This window comes from Triturus cristatus, chromosome 12 (genome assembly GCF_964204655.1).
Source record: "Triturus cristatus chromosome 12, aTriCri1.1, whole genome shotgun sequence".
Classification (NCBI taxonomy): domain Eukaryota; kingdom Metazoa; phylum Chordata; class Amphibia; order Caudata; family Salamandridae; genus Triturus; species Triturus cristatus.
In genome coordinates, this window is record NC_140595.1 from 298,848,855 (window position 1) to 298,866,893 (window position 18,039).

At 50.0% G+C, this 18,039-nt stretch overlaps 1 protein-coding gene across 3 annotated transcripts in view; it reads right to left on the reverse strand.

The window, feature by feature from the left end:
• The window catches only part of LOC146775920 (anillin-like), a 284,167-nt gene that overhangs the window by 208,285 nt on the left and 57,843 nt on the right, over positions 1-18,039 (reverse strand). For all 3 annotated transcript variants that reach the window (XM_085639582.1, XM_085639581.1, XM_085639580.1), the window contains exons 4-5: positions 14,731-14,828; positions 14,523-14,571 (exon numbers count right to left, since the gene is read on the reverse strand). In XM_085639582.1, coding sequence (XP_085495708.1) covers positions 14,523-14,571; positions 14,731-14,828 — 147 coding nt within the window. The remainder of the gene's footprint in view (positions 1-14,522; positions 14,572-14,730; positions 14,829-18,039) is intronic.

Sequence of the window (18,039 nt, forward strand, 5' to 3'; positions counted from 1 at the left end):
TGAAATCTGTTTAGAAGCTAGTCCCCCAGTCTTCTAGCCTTTCTCTTGGAGGGCTGGTTCACTCTTTCAGGATCCAGCATCTCTTTCACTAGGCTCTGCATTCTGGTGTTTACACAACCCCATTCTGTCCTCGCCTTCTTGCATGGGTCCTCAGCTCAGCACCAATACAAGTTGGAAGTCTCCAGATCATGTCCAAGAAGACAGTCTACAGGGATGGTTGGGAACACACCCTCTTCCTTTAGTCCAACTACAGGATGGATCTTTGTGACATTGTCAGCATTGGTGACTGGATAGGTCTTTCCTATCATGTACCGATCAGAGTGAACTAGATGCCAGGTCACCATGTTATGTTGGCAGCTTGTACACCGCATGGTTACTCCAGTTCAGACTGTCCCCGTGCTGAATTCTAACAAGACCAAGAAACAGTAGAAATAGACTGGGCAGAAGCTACTGTTGGTTAAGATTTTTCTAAAACAACCAGGTTTTGAGATGTTTTCGGAAAGCCATTTCATAAGGCTCCATTCTGAGGTGTAGGGGGAAGTGAATGCCACTTCTTGGCTGCCAGGAACCTGAAGGAACGCCAAAGCGTTTTCTGTTATATATTTGGAGACACTGACCAATCCTGTTCCAGCCGATATCAGGCAGCACCTGTGATGGTATGGTTGGATCATCAGAAGTAGGTATTTTGGACCTGTGCCCTGTAGTATTTTGTAAACATAACAGGGTTTTGAAGGATATCCTTTACTCAAGAAGGAGCCAGTAAAGTGTTTCCAGGGCATGCCCTGTGGGAGCAAATTTGGGGATGTTCAGCAGCATACGAGCTGCTGCTTTTTACGCCCGCTGGAGCATGTGGATTCCTACCCCCTCCCCCCCCCAATACAGGGCATTGCAGTAGTCTAATCTAGAAGTCACAAGGGCATGGACCACAGTGTTTTTGTACAGTCTGGAGTAAGCCCTAGGATTTTCCGGATAATTTTTAGGGTCCCAAAGCATGTACCTGTAAGGGTGGAGATTTGGTCTGAGAAAGATATTGTACAATCAAACCAAACAACCAGGTTTTTTACTTTGTGGCTTAGGGAGGGCACGGACCCCAACTCACTGGCCCACCAGCTCGAGGACCACATAGACGGTTGCTTCCCTACCACCAAGATATCAGTTATGCTGGCATTTAATCTACCATAACATCAATATTTTTGCATGAAGAAAAAGGAAGATTTTCACCAGGCCTTGTATGCACACCTATGGTTTAAAATATTCAGTGCATGGTTCCTAAGCTAGTCATATGCCTTATGAGCACCACTGGGTTTACATATCCAGTGCATGGATCCCAGACTAGTCATAAGCCTTATGAGCACCACTGCCTCCACTGCATGATTTCTTGCGTTTTTAGACTGCGGGGTGCTCGATATCTTCACCTGGCCATATAGGCACACTAATGGTCTAATCGCTTGGCCTAATTAGTGCAGGATTCCTGGCCATTTATTAGTCTGGAGCACCATTGCCCCTTCAGCATGGTTCCTAGCCGCATGAAGACTTCTGCCCCTTCTAGACTTCAACACCTTGTTTTCTTATCCCCCCCCCTCCCCCCCCCCCGACAGCTTTTGATTGAATTGTGCATTAACTGTCCTTTGGAGCAACTCACTGCCATAATTGCTAAGGTAACTTTTCTACAAATATTTTGATAAGCCTTGTGAAACATCTGTCCAGCTGAGCCCCATCTCATTCTTGTCCTCCGTCATGGTTTCAGAATCCAACCTTTGGTGGATTATACCTTGAAGATTTCCACTGATACCATTCCCACTGGTAGGTACAACTGACCATCTGCTTTTCCACTCTGCATCATGCGTATCACACCTTACTCATGGCCTAATTACTTTATCTGCACAGGCTGTCTCCCAGTGTCCCGAAGAAGACCCGCCGGGACTCCTTCAATCACGCACTTCTCTGGGTCAAAACATCGACGTATCTGTATGATCCATACCCTACCCTCTTCTCTCCACGTGAAAAGCAGATTAAGCATTAGATGGATTGGAGATACATGTGTTTAGGGACGGCTGTCCATTGAATTGAACATCTTGGATACTTCTTGTACAGCACTGTTTATAGTTCATTCACCTTCAGCACCTTGTCACCTCTTAATCACCTATAAGTTAGTCCTGCGTCGTTTTTCAATAACTTTTATTTGCTTGTGACAACCATACTAGGTTATAACCATAAAACTGAAAAATTATAAAAAAGACAAAACGACTAATGCGGTCAATATACTGCTTTTTGATTGATTCAAATTAGTGGTGTTCTTCCTTTTTCTTCATGCAATAATATTGATACAACATTCAAGCAAATTTTCTACCAGACAGAACCAACATTAGCACATACTCAAGACACCCAGGTTCTGCGGGTCACTGGGACACCCCATTATACCTGATGTAGGCATTTAATCTAAGGCAGCTGTTTTTCATCCAATATGCCAGGTCAGCTAGACACAGCTTAAAATCCTCTGCCGCTTGGCCGCTGTCCTGGGACAAGGTAAGGATCAGCTGCATATTGTCCGAATATGAACGTCTGCCCCCCATGATTTTCCACAAGGTCTGCCAGCGGGCGCATATACAAGTTGAAGAGGGTCAGGCTCAACGCGGAGTCCTGTGGCATGCCCTGTTTCAGCTGTTGAGCAGTGGAAACAAAAGATTGAAGGGTGATTTGGAAGGTACGATCCTCCCAAAAATTCGCTAGCCAATCTCGAGCTGTGCCACCCACCACTGCACAGTGTAACCTGTCTAGTAGCAGACCATGAGACCGTGTCGAAAGTGGCACTCAAGTCAAGCATGACTAGAGCCACCATATGACCATAGTCTGCTATTTTGTGGATAGATTCAGACATGAGTAACAATGCAGATTCTGTCTCATGGAGAAGATCCTTCTCTTCCACAAACTGCATAAGTTATTGATTAACGTTTTTTCTACAATTTTTGCAAAGAAAGGCAGTAGAGAAATGGGTGAAATTTTCATGCAAAGAAGGATCTAAAGTGGGCTTCTTCAGTAATGGGATGCCATGGCATGTTTACACTCTTTGGTAACTAAGCCAGAGCAAAACGATAAATTTAGCCCCTCAGCACTGGTTCAATGGCTTCTCTACCTGGTTCCAGAATTACTGGGGATGTAGGATCTAAAGGAGATCCAGACTTAACTTTCAGCATCAGGCTGCTGGTTTCATCCTCCAAAATAGGTTTCAGATTAAGTAGCTTACCTGAAACAGCTGAAGGGGTACAGACAGGGGTTATCAGTCTAAAGGTCCTGGCACTCTCAGTGAAAGAGGTATATATGTTAAACTTGTGTGAGAAGGATTGTGCAGATTGCAAAGATCAGTTTAAGATGGAATTGATGCTGCCGTACGTTCAAAAGGAGGTTAAGGATTTAATTATCTGGAAGAGTTCCCTAGACAGGTATAGATTGTTCAGTTTTTTGGGTATGGAAAATTGCATGGGCCTGCCTAAGATCTTTATGATCATTTTTCGGGGCCGCATCATACTCTTTGCGCCACGTGCGTTCGAACCACTTGCATGATCTTTTTTTCTTGAAGTGCCTCTAAAAAACAAAGGTGTGGAGGGTTTGGTCCACCTGCTGTTAACTAACTTCAGAGGGGCTACGGCATCTAAGGCCTGGCTAATCCATCCCTTGAGTTGCCTATTGGCGGAAGATGGACAGGCTGCAAGTGCAGGTATCTTTAGATATAAAACCGCTGGAAAAGAAGTAGGGGTAATGCAGGCTTGTTCGCACGTGGAGCATTTCTGAGGGGGTGCTGCAGGTGGGAGGGGGCGGGACTCAGATACCAAATGGGATCAAGTGGTGTCCGATCAAGCCACCGGGGTGGGCGTGCCACCATTAAGGAGTGAGAGTTGGTGAATATAGGGTCCAGTATGTGGCCCAATACATGTGTGGGTGCATCAACCAATTGAGTAAGTTGGAGCAGGCCAAGGTCTTCCATCAATTTTTGAGCAGTAGGACAGTTCTAGTTGTCAATATGGATGTTGAGGTCTCCTAGTACTATAAAGTTGGCATAGCGAGCTGCCTAATCAGGGAGAACATACATACATTTTTTTTTAAAAAGTGTGGCGGCTGGACCTGGGGGCGGTAAATTAGAAACCCTGCTAATGTAGGCTGGCTGTTCAGAGTTAGACTAAAAAGGCAATTTTTTTTTTTAAATCAACTGCAGTTTGCATTGCAGGCAGCGTTTAAACATTATCGCCATACCTCCCCACATAAGCAGGGGGCGGTCAAGTCTTAGTTTGGCATCGTTAGAGGGAACTGCGACCAATACATTAAGGGCTGTGACTTTTGAGAGCCATGTTTGTTAAGAAGAGTGCAGCAGGTTGGTGTTCTAAAATTAGGTCTGCTATCTCAGCCTTGTGTTTGGACAGGGAACGGAAATTCAATAGTAGACACATCTTATTACCATGGTACATTTGGATTGTCTTACTGGGATGACTCAATTGCTGTTCACCCAAGAGGAATTGCATCCTTTAGGGCTTTGTGATCCATTTATGGAATGATAGTAGGCTTCCTTCACGGAGCGGCTGTGCTCCATTAGGTCCCTACATTAGTAGGAAAACTGCTTAGAAGTATGGGGCTTAATGAGGTGGGAATGTATGGTGTGAGGGCCAAAGACCTTGGCGCAGTCCAGGATTGGGCGACGGGCTTGCCTTTGGCGAGCCAGCAGAATGCCCGCTGTGCGCAGCGGACATCAATATATAGTCTGCCTCTAAGAGGGTGTGGCTTTGTCCGGACACATGGACAGAGTGCGAACCAGAGACTCACTGCTTCGTTTCCAAGGTAGAGACGAGTAAAAATACAGTACTAGTGCAACAACATAGTTAAAAACACAGCTAGTGCCAGACAAATTAAAAATAAAAGGGAATCTACAGCACGTTCGGCATGTCGGTAGACCGACCCAAGAGGGCCGCCACAGAGGATGTGAACCAGGCACCTCCCAGCGCTTAATGCACATACAAGGAAATTAACAAGCGAAAGGACCGAGGTAAGGACAAACCTCGGCCACCCAGAGAGAGTAACCCCTCTAGCCAGTCGGAATCCAGCACATTCAACGTAGCTAATATCAATATATAACCGGCCGCCAAGAGGGCATGGCTTAGTCTTAACTCAGACTTGTGAATGCACAAAGAGTATGAACCGGAGACACAGAGCTCAGTTTCTGTGGTAGAAATGAAGAACAACATAGTTAAAAACAGCTTGCCAGATGTAGGAAACGTGCTTTGTATATACTATACCACTGTGAGGTATAGTGTGCACAGAGTCCAGTGGAACCTCAAAGGTAGGCAGCGGTAAAAGTATATAGCACCTTACTCTCCATTTGTGGTAGTGTGGTCGAGTAGGAAGGCTGTATCAGAGTGTAGCGTTAAGTATTTGTTGAACACTCAATCAGCAAACCATATCACACACGCAAAAACTGAACTTCAGACCAATGAATTTTGTATAACAATATTAGTTTAGTTATTTTATTTTCTAGAACCAAGCACGTCTGGCACAGGAAAGCAATAAATACTTTACAGTAGTAATGCAGTTTGAATTGTATATGCACCTTGGTTTGATTACAGTGGATGTTCTGGTACTGCAATGCTTTTGATATACTGTACACATACTTTGTATAGGCTTTTTAGTAGAACGTCAAGTAGATTACTTTACAGATTACTTTTCTTACACAGTGCAGTACACCTGGAGACTGCAATGGGACATTTCCTGTAAACAGGCAAGTAAATGCGTTTTTGTTATTTAGTTACAGTTTTAAAGGTTTTCCTAGATTTTCCAACTCCACACTTAGAGACTTTTCATAGAAAAACAGTCAATGTTATACCATAGAGGAAAATAGTGTTAACGGTTCGCAGGCAAGTACTTTGTAGTGGGATTTAGTATTATGGGGTTAGACTCAGGGGTTCCCCAGGGTAAAGGATGCACTCTTGTTACACCCTCAGCGGCACTAGGGGTGCAGAGGCCCAATGTTATCCAATGGGGGACAGGGGGCCTCTGGTTGGTGGCTGACAAGCAGAACACTGGGTTGTCGGAGCAAAGCTCCTGGACTTAAGCTCAGGGCAAATGGGATCTTGAGCCAGAACAAGAGGTGCACCCTCAGCAGAACTGGGGAGGCCGGGTGCAGAGTGCTGTTTTGGCGTCGGGAGCCCTGTAGCTTTCAATGGGGAGTTTCCGGTTTGCAAACACTGCGGGGTCTGGGGCGAAAGTCTTCTGGGTGCGACCACCACCTGGAGAGGTAAGTTGGGATGCTGGGGGTTGGATAGGCACGGTCAGTTGGGACACCCAAGGCTGTGGGGAGTCAGGTGCAAGGGGTGCCTTTTAGGGTCGGATCTTCTGACTGGCTCCTGGTTGCGGTTGGGAGGACCTTTCAGTTTAAAGCTGTAGGCTTCGGCTGGAGGCTTGTCAGGGATCACCGGATCTCTGGTCAGGATCACAGGGGAGGACTCCTTGTGTTGGGCCACTTGAACTCGGGCCGTGGGGTGCAGAGTGGTGCAGACTTGCGGATCCTGCCGGAGCGGGAGTCTGTTGGTGAACAAATCCGGTGTTCATGGGAGACAGTCTTCTTTTGAAGGCAGGGCAGGTCTGATGCAAACTTGACTGAGTGTGTGCTGGGATCCTGCTAACCAGGACCTAGCATGTGTTCTTTCCCAAAACTGTATCTTTGTACCCACAATTGCACACCTCTGGGCTACATGCAAGTCTCTTGTAAAAGGTACCCCTGGTACCAAGGGCCTTGTGACCAGAAAGGGCCTCCGAGGGCTGCAGCATGTGTTGTGCCACCCTCTGAGACCCCTCACTTTAACACCCCCCCACCCTGCCATTGCAGCCTACGTGTTTCGGTGCAGACCAAACTAAAGAGTTGACATGGCACACATCCCTTTGTGACATGTCCACCCACGCTACCTGTAGCATGGGTAATTCACCCCTCTAGCAGGCCTTACAGCCCTAAAGGCAGGGTGAATCCTACCCAGGCAATGGCACAGCTGCATGAGCAATATGCCCCGTGTCGGTCATTCAAAGATATTTTAAGTGCAGTGGAGCCAGTTTGAGTGCAGGAGCTGGGCATTTGTCAACACGAACTTCACAGCTCAAAGATGGCTTTACTGAAGACTGAGCAGTTTGGTATCAAACTTCCCAGCACATTCAACCCACACTGATGCCAGTGTGGGATTTAATGAAAAATGCATTCAGATGACATCTTGGAGATGCCACCTGGAAAACTACCAGCTCTGGTGTGATTCCCGACGGGCTTCCAGCCATCTGCCACCACCAGATAGATTTATGGACTCATGGGTAGAGAGCCCTCCGCTCTCTGGAGCTCGAAACAATGTACATCCTGGGCAGAGGTGCCAAGCCTCCTCCCCCAGGATGGAAAGAGTTCACGAAAGGGAAGCTTCAAAGGCTTGCGGTCTTTGTTAGCTACCCCCAGGTTCTGCTGCTTTGGAAACTGGCTCGCACCGGTTCTGACCCCTCTTCTGGGCACAAGAACCGGCGGGAAAACCTAGCCAGGAAAGGTGTGTCCACCTTTGTCAACCCCACCTCTCAGGTGGGGAAAGCGAAATGAAGGCCACCTCTCAATCCCCACCATCCTGGAGATGGGGGGACCCGTCCAATCAGAAAGAGGTTTTTGCCTTCCTACCACTGGAGGGTGGCCTACTAGGGGGTGTAGACACCCCAGGAAAAGGACCCATTCGCCCCAAGCTGAAAACCCCTGCAACTCCCATAAAGCTTGTATTTAGACGCACCCCTGATCCTTGCCTCTTCAGATTCGATGTGACAAGAAAAAGGACTGAAGTGCAATGCTGCAAAAGGGGAGTACGACGACAACCGCTATGACCCCAGCCCCACCAATCGGTCGCCTGGTTTGAAACCCCTGCAAGCTGAACCCAGCATGATCTGCAGCCAGCAGCCTCCAATAACCCCAGAGAGCTGCCCTGCTTTCCTAAAGAACTCTGATCTCCCATAGATACAGAGTACGTCCAACACCAGCCCAAGCCAGTACCCCCCCCCCCCCCCCCTCCCCCACCCGCGATACAGACCAGTGTTCCAGCTTTGGACAAACTTTACCGACCTAGATGCCTTCAGCCTCATTCTGGAGGGTCGTCGTCCCCCCCCCCCCCCCCCCCCAATCGCAACCAAGACCAGTGAGAAGAAACATAAAAAGACAACCCTGCACCCGCAGCACAAGAGTCCTGAGGTGCTCAACCGATAGAGTCCTGGTGTCCAACAACTCTTCAATTTCATCCTCCTTTCCCTTCATCCAGTCTTATGGCTCAAGCCTGCAGTCCTTTTCCGAGATAGATATCCTCCATAAGAAAGAACTGGGGCCCCAACACCTCCTGAACACCCAGTACCTAGCTGATCCTGCACCGCTGGTCGTGTGGACTTGGTGCCAACCTGGGACCTCATTTGCCTCTACCTTAACCCCAGAAGCTTGACTCACAAGACAAAGTGGCCTGCCCGTGACTAGACGCCAACCGGGGTGCCCCTTAGCCCAATTGGCTAACATTGGCACTCCGCACTTGTCCACGATAGTGCTGCTGATGGTGCCCCTTGAACGTCAATCTGAACCTTGGTTCTACCCTCCAAAACTCCAATCCTAAAACCATTTACTTAACTGTAAACTTAACACCTCGTTTTTCTCCATAGGAATGAGTGGTGGATTTTCTCTGAAATTTCTTCTGTTGAACAGTCTTGTACTGCAACAAAAATAACTTGGTGCCTTCTCCAGAATTAACCTGTTTATCAAGGTCCTGTGTGTTAGATGTGTGTTCCATGTCAAATTAGAAAAGTAACCACAAAGGAATCCAAAAGTAATTTCAAATGATTTTGAACAGTGTATCAATGGTTTTCTCATCTGCAAACATAACCCAAATGTTCCTATCACACCAGTATTCACTGTTTCGAAAAGTAACATTGTATGAAGAGTTTCACCTAATAGCTACTAGGTAAATAAGTTTCCATACAAACCATTGGTCTGGATTCAGAATTTGAGTGTGTGACATCATTCCTTGCCCGGGAGTGTACAAATGCTTAACACTACCCTCCTGATAAGCCTGAGTGCTCAACTACACTACCACAAAAGAGTAAGGTATTACCTACTTTAGCCTCTGCTATACTTCTGGGGATCCAATGGACTCTGTGCACACTATACCTCACTATGGTATAGTATATAAAGAACCAGCTTCCTACAATGATGTTCTGCTGTTCTTAGCAGACACCCACAAATGTATGCCCCGTTGTCTAAAACTCCTTACATTGTTAGGAAAGGCCTCCAACCTCCAGGTGAACACCTCCAAATCTTTATTGGTTCCGACTGGTGGCAACACTGCCAGCCATCTCTGGTGCTCCGATATTCCACTTAAACGCCTCTCCGAGTACCTGGGGTTCCATATCTCCCTGCTCCAGAATCTTACGAGGAATCTCAATTTAACCCCACTGGTGCCAAACTAAGAGCAACCTACAGAAGTGGTTACAGCCCATTGCATGCAGTGGGAGCTGCATCACTCTTTTAAAAAAAGGATTCTCCCCCTCTATATATTTCAGCACTCCCCACTCCCAATGCCCCTACCCCATCCAAGCTGGTTTTGTGATTTAATTCTACAATCCGCTCATTTCTTTTGTCAGGGGGTCACTCCAGAGTGGCGTTTTCCAACGGTTGACAATCTTCATATGATGGTGGACTGGAGATGGCAGACCTTCAATTTTACTATCAGGCCTCTCAATTGATTGTGATCAATGACTGGCTCAGAGGTGGGTGAGAGGATTGAACATACAGAGGGGAACTTTCCTCTTTATGATTTGATCACATTCTAGATATGTTGCATGATGCTCGGATACACTGCACCCTCCCTGATATCACTTGTGTTATTTTCCTTTGCTGGCCTTCTGCATTACGATTTATAGGGTAGAATGGTACGCTAACAGGGATGACTCCCCTGTGGAGGGGGAACGGAGTTCACCCCGCACCTGGCTTAGAGAGCTTCTCTAAATGTGCCATGATCGGTATCTCTGTCCTCAGATGTTTGGACGGGGGATTATATTTTGTCCTTCAACAAACTGCAGGAAGTTTATGGGCTCAATCAAACTCAATTGCATAAATCTTTGCAGCTCCGACACGCTCCTTTAGCTAACATTCCTCCTGACACACCAAAATGTGGTCCCCTGGAGGCCAGGTTGATGATGAGCCACACTGGAAGAGGCACAACGTCCCAGATCTAGCAATCACGCAATCAATCAATGAATTTGTAAAGCGTGCTACTCACCCATAGGGTCTCAAGGCGCTGGGGGGGGAGGGGGATCCGCTACTGCTCGAAGAGCCAGGTCTTGAGCTGTTTACTGAAGGAGAGATGGTTCTGGGTCAGTCGTAGGTGGGTGGGGAGGGAGTTCCATGTCTTGGCCGCCAGGTAGGAGAAGGATCTTCCTCCGACGGTGGTCTTGCGGATGCGCGGGACGGTGGCGAGGGCGAGGCTGGCGGAGCGGAGGTGGCGGGTGCGTGTGTAGAATGTGAGGCGGTTGTGGAGGTATGTGGGTCCCATGTCGTGGAGAGCCTTGTGTGCGTGGGTGAGGAGTCTGAACGTGATCCTCTTGCTGATGGGGAGCCAGTGCAGGTCTCTCAGCTAGGGAGAGATGTGGCTGAAGCAGGGGGTGTCCAGGATAAGTCGTGCAGAGGCGTTCTGTATGCGCTGGAGTCTTTTCTGTAGTTTGGCTGTGGTTCCAGCGTAGAGGGTGTTTCCGTAGTCCAGTCGGCTGGTGACGAGGGCCTGGGTGACCGACTTCCTGGTGTCGGTGGGGATCCACCAGAAGATCTTTCGGAGCATGCGCAGGGTGTTGAAGCAGGATGACGAGACGGCGTTGACTTGCTTGGTCATCGTGAGGGAGGAGTCCAGGATGAAGCCCAGGTTGCGAGCATGGTCCGTTGGCTTTGGAGCGGAGCCCAGGGCAGGGGGCCACCAGGAGTCGTCCCAGGCAGAGGGGGATGTTCTCAGGATGAGGACTTTCGTCTTATCTGAGTTCAGTTTCAGTCGGCTGAGCTTCATCCATTCCGCGACGTCTTTCATTCCTTCCTGGAGGTTGGCTCTGGCTGTGGCTGTGGCGGGGTCGTTGGTGAGGGAGAGGATCAGCTGGGTGTCGTCGGCGTAGATGTTGAGGTTGTGTTGGCGTGCGATGGCTGCGAGGGGGCTCATGTAGACGTTGAAGAGGGTGGGACGGAGTGAGGATCCTTGCGGGACGCCGCAGATGACTTCGGTGGCCACGGACCGGAACGGGGGAAGGTGGACTCTCTGGATTCTGCCGGCGAGGAACGAGATGATCCATTCCAAGGCCTTTCCTTGGATTCTGATGTTGCTGAGGCGCTGTATCAGGGTATGGTGGCATACGGTGTCGAAGGCTGCCGAGAGGTCCAGGAGGATGAGCGCAGCTGTTTCCCCATTGTCGAGCAGGGACCTGATGTCGTCGGTGGATGCGATGAGGGCGGTCTCGGTGCTGTGGTTTGCTCGGAAGCCGGACTGCGAGGGGTCGAGGGATCCGTTGGTCTCGAGGAAGGCGGAGAGTTGTTTGTTGACGATCTTCGAGGACTTTGGCCGGAAAGGGGAGGAGCGAGATGGGGCGGAAGTTCTTGAGGTCCGTGGGGTCCGCGGTGGGTTTCTTCAGGAGGGCGCTGAGCTCGGCGTGTTTCCAGCTCTCTGGGAAGGTGGCGGATGCGAAGGAGCTGTTGATGATGTTCCGGAGTTGGGGTGCGATGATGGAGTCGGCTTTGTTGAAGATGTGGTGTGGGCAGGGGTCGGTTGGGGAGCCGGAGTGGATGGTATTCATCGTGTGGGTGGTATCTTCGGTGCCGACCGTCGTCCAGGTGCGGAGGGTGGTGGTGGGGGGCGCTGGATCGGTGGTAGGGTGCGCGGTCTGTGCACCGAAACTGTTGTGTATGTCGGCAATCTTGCGGTGAAAGAACGAGGCGAGTGAGTCGCAGAGGTCCTGCAAAGGTGTGATGTCGTTGTTGCAGGCGCTGGGGCTGGAGAGCTCTTTGACGATGCTGAAGAGTTCCTTGCTGTTGTGGGAGTTGTTGTCCAGTCGTTCTTTGAATGTGGTCCTTTTGGTGGTGCGGATCAGTTGGTGGTGTTTGCGGGTGGCGTTCTTGAGGGCTGTCATGTTTTCTGTAGTCTGGTCATGGCGCCAGGCTTTCGCGAGGGTACGGCAGGTTTTCCTGGAGTTTTTGAGGTAGTTGGTGAACCAGGAGGCTTTCTTGCTGCCGTGTCTGCTGGGGGGGTTCTTCAGTGGTGCGAGGTTATCGGCGCAGTTGGTGAGCCACTGTGTGAGGTTGCGGGCTGCTTCGTTGGGGTCCGTCGTGTTGGTGGGGGGGTTCTGGCTGAGGGAGGTGGTGAGCTGGTCGGCGGTGATCTTGCTTCAGCTTCTGTGGGGAACCTGTTGAGGGTGGTTGTGGGTCGTGGTTCTCCTGAAGTTGAAGTGGACGCAGCTGGGGTCTGTCCAGTGCAGTCCGGTGGAGTGGCTGAAGGAGATGTGCTTGCTGGAGGAGAAGATGGGGTCAAGCGTGTGGCCGGCGATGTGGGTGGGGGTGTTCACCAGTTGCTTGAGTCAGAGGTTGGCGAGATTGTCCAGCAGGGTGGCGGTGTTGCTGTCATTGTTGTTCTCCAGGTGGAAGTTGAGGTCTCCTAGGAGGATGTAGTCTGAGGTGGTAAGGGCGTGCGGGCTGACGAAGTCTGCGATGGATTTGCTGAATTATGTGCGTGGTCCCGGGGGTCTGTAGACGAGGCTGCCTCTGAGGGTGGTCTTGGGGTCGGTGTGTATCTGGAAGTGAAGGTGTTCGGCGGCGGTGAGGGTGTCGTCGGAGTTGGTCGTGATTCGGATGGTGTTTCTGTTGACGATGGCGATGCCTCCTCCGGCTTGGTTGACGTGGTCCTTCCGGGCGATCTTGTAGCCATCCGGGATGGCTATGGCGATGTCGGGAGATGAGGAGGCGTTCATCCATGTTTCTGTGAGGAAGGTGACGTCTGGTGATGTTGTGTCGAGAAGGTTCCAGAGTTCGACGGCGTGCCTGTGGATGGAGCGGGTGTTGAGCAAGATGCACTTGAGGTGGTCGTTGCTGGAGCCTGGCTTGGTGGGTGCGGTGCAGGATCGGGTGCAGGTGAAGTTGCAGGCGTGGCAGGTGAATGCTTCGTGGGTGCGTTTCGGGTTGGCTTGGCAGCAGGCTGGCTGTCGGCCGGTGTTGAGTGCGTGGAGGGTGGCCGCGTCGTATCTGACGGGTTGGCTGGCTTCGGCGGGGTCCAGGGGTTCTGGCGCTGGGCGCGGTCCAGGCGTAGACGGGCTTGCCTTTGGCACGCCTTTGGCACGCAATCGGCGCGCCCGCAGCGCCTACGCGCGGTCCCCGCCATATATGGCTAAGTGGGAGGGAGGAGCAGCTGGGAGCGGGGCGGCGAATGGGGAGCGGGTGCCAAGAGAAGGGGGCGGAGCCGCAGGAGAGCAGCGGCGGGGAGCGGAAGGGGGGGGGGGTGGAAAGAGCAGGAAGACGGAGCGGGAGAGCGGGGGCAAGCCTGGGCTAGCCTGGAGAGCAGGGGCCTTAAGGAGAGGCAGCAGCAAGAGAGGCCAAGAAGGCGGCAGCAGCAGCATCTGGGCACACGGGGGGCGTGCGGAGTGGAGTGACCGGGTCGAACGCTCCACACAATTTTGAAAAGTTCCGACTCTGCTAGAAAATTGGGAGTTTGAGTCGGACTGGAGGGAGGCCCGGTTGGCCCCACACATGCTGGCTATTTCTATTTGCTTTAGATGGATTCAACAGATTTGCATTTGATCTACCTTACCCAAATAAGTTTGCACCAGGCAGGCAAAATCCCTCTTTCGACCTGCTTTCGCTATTCAGAGGCCCTGGGCAATTTCTATCACGTTGTTTGGGGCTGCACAGGCATTTCCATGTATTGGCAGCAGGTGCGCAGTGAATTCTCCAGGGTACTGGAGAGTAGTCTTTACCTGCCCCTCCCTGCCCCAGTTTGACCCTACTGGGCATGGTTGATGAAATGGGCAGTTCCCGGGCTGGCAGCATGTTTGTGGGTGTCACCACACTGGTGGCTAAGAGGGACACTGCTCAGCGCTGGCACTCCCACAGCACCCTCACAGAGTGGATGACGGGGGTGTACTGGTGTGCTCAACTTAGTCTGTTTACATTGCCCAAGGCTGTTCACAGAAACATAAGATATGGGTAGACTGGGGATGCAATTTGTTCATGGCTGGTTACGTTACGAAAGTGAATTGCGAATGTAATAGTACATTGCTTGGTAGTTTTAAAATTAATTTTAAAATTAAAAACAATTGAGTTACTTTCCTCATGACTAGACAACTGGTAATCTGGTGGATACACTTGCAATGTTTACCCCGAGGACCATGATGAGTAGGGTTCCCCAGGTTTTATGGCGTCAATTTGTTTAAAATTTATATCAATTAACATTATACACATTAAAAAACAACTTTACCAGTTTCTTGACTGCAGTCAAGATTTTCCACAGCCATTGCATGGGAATCCTGAAAAGACAAGGTAAAGTGTCACAGTAAATACATTGTCCACCTCTCTGTGTTGCACCATAGAGACAGGTGGTCTTCAAAATCTATGAGATGCAACAACTCACCACACCCATTTCAAACAGTGGTATGGACTTTACTTCCAGGACTGGTCAGACTTACCAAAGAGTTACTAAGATTCCACACACCAGTATACTCCCCACGTAAAGGATCACGGTCACTCTGGTTCTTTCTAGTCACAGGGGTTTCAAATACGCTATCTGCAGTGCAAAAGGAAAGTCAAATTGAGCTTCTGACACTAGGGGCAGTCAGTGACAGCTAACATCAACACAGTCAGATTGGGAGAAAGTCAAGAGGAGAGAACAGGAGTCAAAGTCAATGAATTAAGGAAGGTTAGACCACAGGGGGAATTACAAGTGGTCCAGTCAAAACAGGTAGAAGATACTAGAGTCTAAGGTAATGTGCAAAACCTGCTGATATCACAAAAGTGAGAGGCAGAATAGGATTGAAGGTGTGGAATGGGAGCAGAGACAACAAATGCCTAGCTCATTAGTCAGATGAGAAATGAGCGAAACAAGCAAACGCCCAGAAGAACAATTGGGTGGGGGGTTGAATATATATATATATAATAATTACCAGGGAAACGGATGGTCATATTGACACAGGTAGGTTTATTCACATCATAAACCTGCTGCAACGCATTTCACCCGCGAACGGGCCGTGTGAACAAGCCCGTTCGCGGGTGAAACGCGTTGCAGCAGGTTTATGAAGTGAATAAACCTACCTGTGTCAATGTGACCATCCGTTTCCCTGGTAATTATTATTTACTCAGAGAGCGCGTTTGGACTTCGTTTGGGATCATATTATTGCCGGTTGTCTCCGCCGGTCCGCACCACCCCTCCTACGGGGGCTTGAACTTCGGAAGGAGTAATCTCGTGGATTGAGATTTTATATTATATATATATATATATATATATATATATATATATATATATATATACATATACATATACACACACACACACACACACAATATACATACACACACACTTTTTTTTTAAATTTATTTTTTAATGGACCCAACAGTTGATTACTGGAAAGAAAGAAAAAAAGGATTCAAAAACAAGAGAAAATGGGCTATGACAATTGGCCTTAGAAGAAACAACGAGGCACCAAGAACATGTGCAGTAAAGACATACTTTTACAGAAATCATGCACTAGGGTAGTGGTGTCCAGCAAACATACGTCAAGATACACGGCAGATTTTCAGATCATCTAAGAATAAGTTTAGAGATTGAGGATACATTTAGCTCATTCACAAAAACAGTGGTTAGCATAAAACAGTGAAGAGCTACCCAAATAAATAAATCACTTAACATTCCAAATTGATGCTGCACTACAATTCCAGAGGCCTCAGAAGGGTAAACCCTAGTGGAACACAAACCATTTCAGGGTTATAGCCGGGGTCACAAACCTTTTCTGAATTAAAATCTACTTGTGTTCAATGAAAATCCTCCCTCGCTACTCATTATTAGACATGTAGTATTAACCAAATCCGACAAGATTACGTTGGCGGCCACCATATGTAAGATTGCTAGCAGTGAACACCTCCGTGGATCAGGCATGGTTGCCAGCAGTAGCATAAAAAAGGCTTTGTTAATCTGGGAAGCCTTTACATGGGTAATAAACAGCCATAAATTAAGTGCCCCTGGCACCAAGTTATTAGTAGTATTTGATTTTTTTATTACTTAAATATCAGTTTTAAATATGGCGTGGCCAAGATGGCGGACTGCTAGACGCTCCCTGTGGAAGCGCTCTGGCCCAACAAACTCCACTGCCAGTGCGGCCCATCCTTGGGGTTGTGAAGCAGTGAGAGGGCACTTGGGGGAGGTAGCAGACCGCTTGTTGGCTGAGGAGCTGCCGTGACTGTCGAACCGGCCACGGCTGCCACCTGCTCACATACAAGTGACTGCCCCCGGCATGGCCACCTGGAGCTTGAGGGACCCAGTCACCCAGGTCCAATTGTGGCTCTCCACACCACATCCCACGCAATGAGGGCAGTGCAGCCCTGTCCCTGGGGGCAGTAAAGATGCAGGGGGCCCTGTGAGGTTGCAGACTACCTCAGGAGGAGACAGGCAACCTCCTGCGGTTGGCTGAGACCACTGCCTATTGGCCGTGCTGCAACCATTTTGGACAGCTGTTGCCCTAGCAGCTCTTATGAACCTCACAGCAGCCTGTGCACCCAAGATGGACTCTCCCAGGCATGGCGTCCTGGAGCCCGAGGAGGGTCCACCGTCCAGGCCTACTTGCTGGTTGCGGCCCCGCCCCCACTGCACATATAGAGGACACTGCAGGGGCCCTCCAGGTGGGAGCGGACCCTCCCAAGAGTTCATAAGTACTCCTCTGGAATAAACAGGTAACCCCTGTACTGGGCATAGTTTGCAGAGCCACCGCCCTGAAGAAACCACCATGGCTGTCGCCTGCACAAGCACACTTGGCTGCTCCCAAATGTGGCCCCCTAGAGCCTAAGGGGCCCACCGCCTGGACCTGCTCACTTGTTGCAGACTCCCTTGTCTCATCACCTGCTGGGAGAAAGATGCACGGGGCCCTGCTGGATGTGTGGGTCCTCATGCTGGGTCACGCCTCTCCCTCCCTTTCCCCTCACTCTGCTCCCTTTCCCCTCCCCTCGACATAGGGCGGGCAGCTTCCTACATCAGACCATAATCACGGTCTCATTTCTTCTGCACACGCCACCAGTATGATCACTACGCACCCAGGACCTCCAAGGGACTGTTGAAATTAAATGTTTACTGTGGCTCTTCCTCTCGCCGCCTGGCACAGGGATGCTATGGGAGCACAATGAACTCGGTCCTCTGGGAACCAGTCCTGATCCAGTGACTGAAAATTTGTTGGCTGCGTCAGCACGCACCTGTAGGTGCGATGCTGGGGCTGATCACGATTTCCCCACCCTCCGACTCAATGGGAGGCCACCTTTGGGGCACAGTGGGTGCTGTTGGGCCTAGACATGCAGCGGGCTCCCCCTGCCTTATGGATCTGGACGCTTCAGACCAAAGGGGGGGGGGGGGCGATTGTGTTTGGGGGGGGTGATTGTGTTTGGGGGAGTGGCGCTCGTGCAGGCTACATGGAGCCCATTAGACTTTTGAACTGTCCAGTGGGACACGAGGCCAAAAGAAGAGTGTGACCATGTAGTCCATACACCATGTGAACATCCTAGTTGCGCTTACCCGTCTGGCCACCTTCTAGGCGCGTATGCCGCTGCGCTAAGGTGGACTTCACAGAAACACTATGGCAGCTTATAGGGTAAAGAAGGACTCCACATTAAAGGACCTGCTCACAAAGGGGGCAGTGAAGAAGGCCAAACCCGGTTGGTGAGGAACCTGCTGTGGATCCCCCAGCGCCATCAGACATGGGAGCCGGCACAGATGATCTACTGGCCCCTGTCAGCCAGCC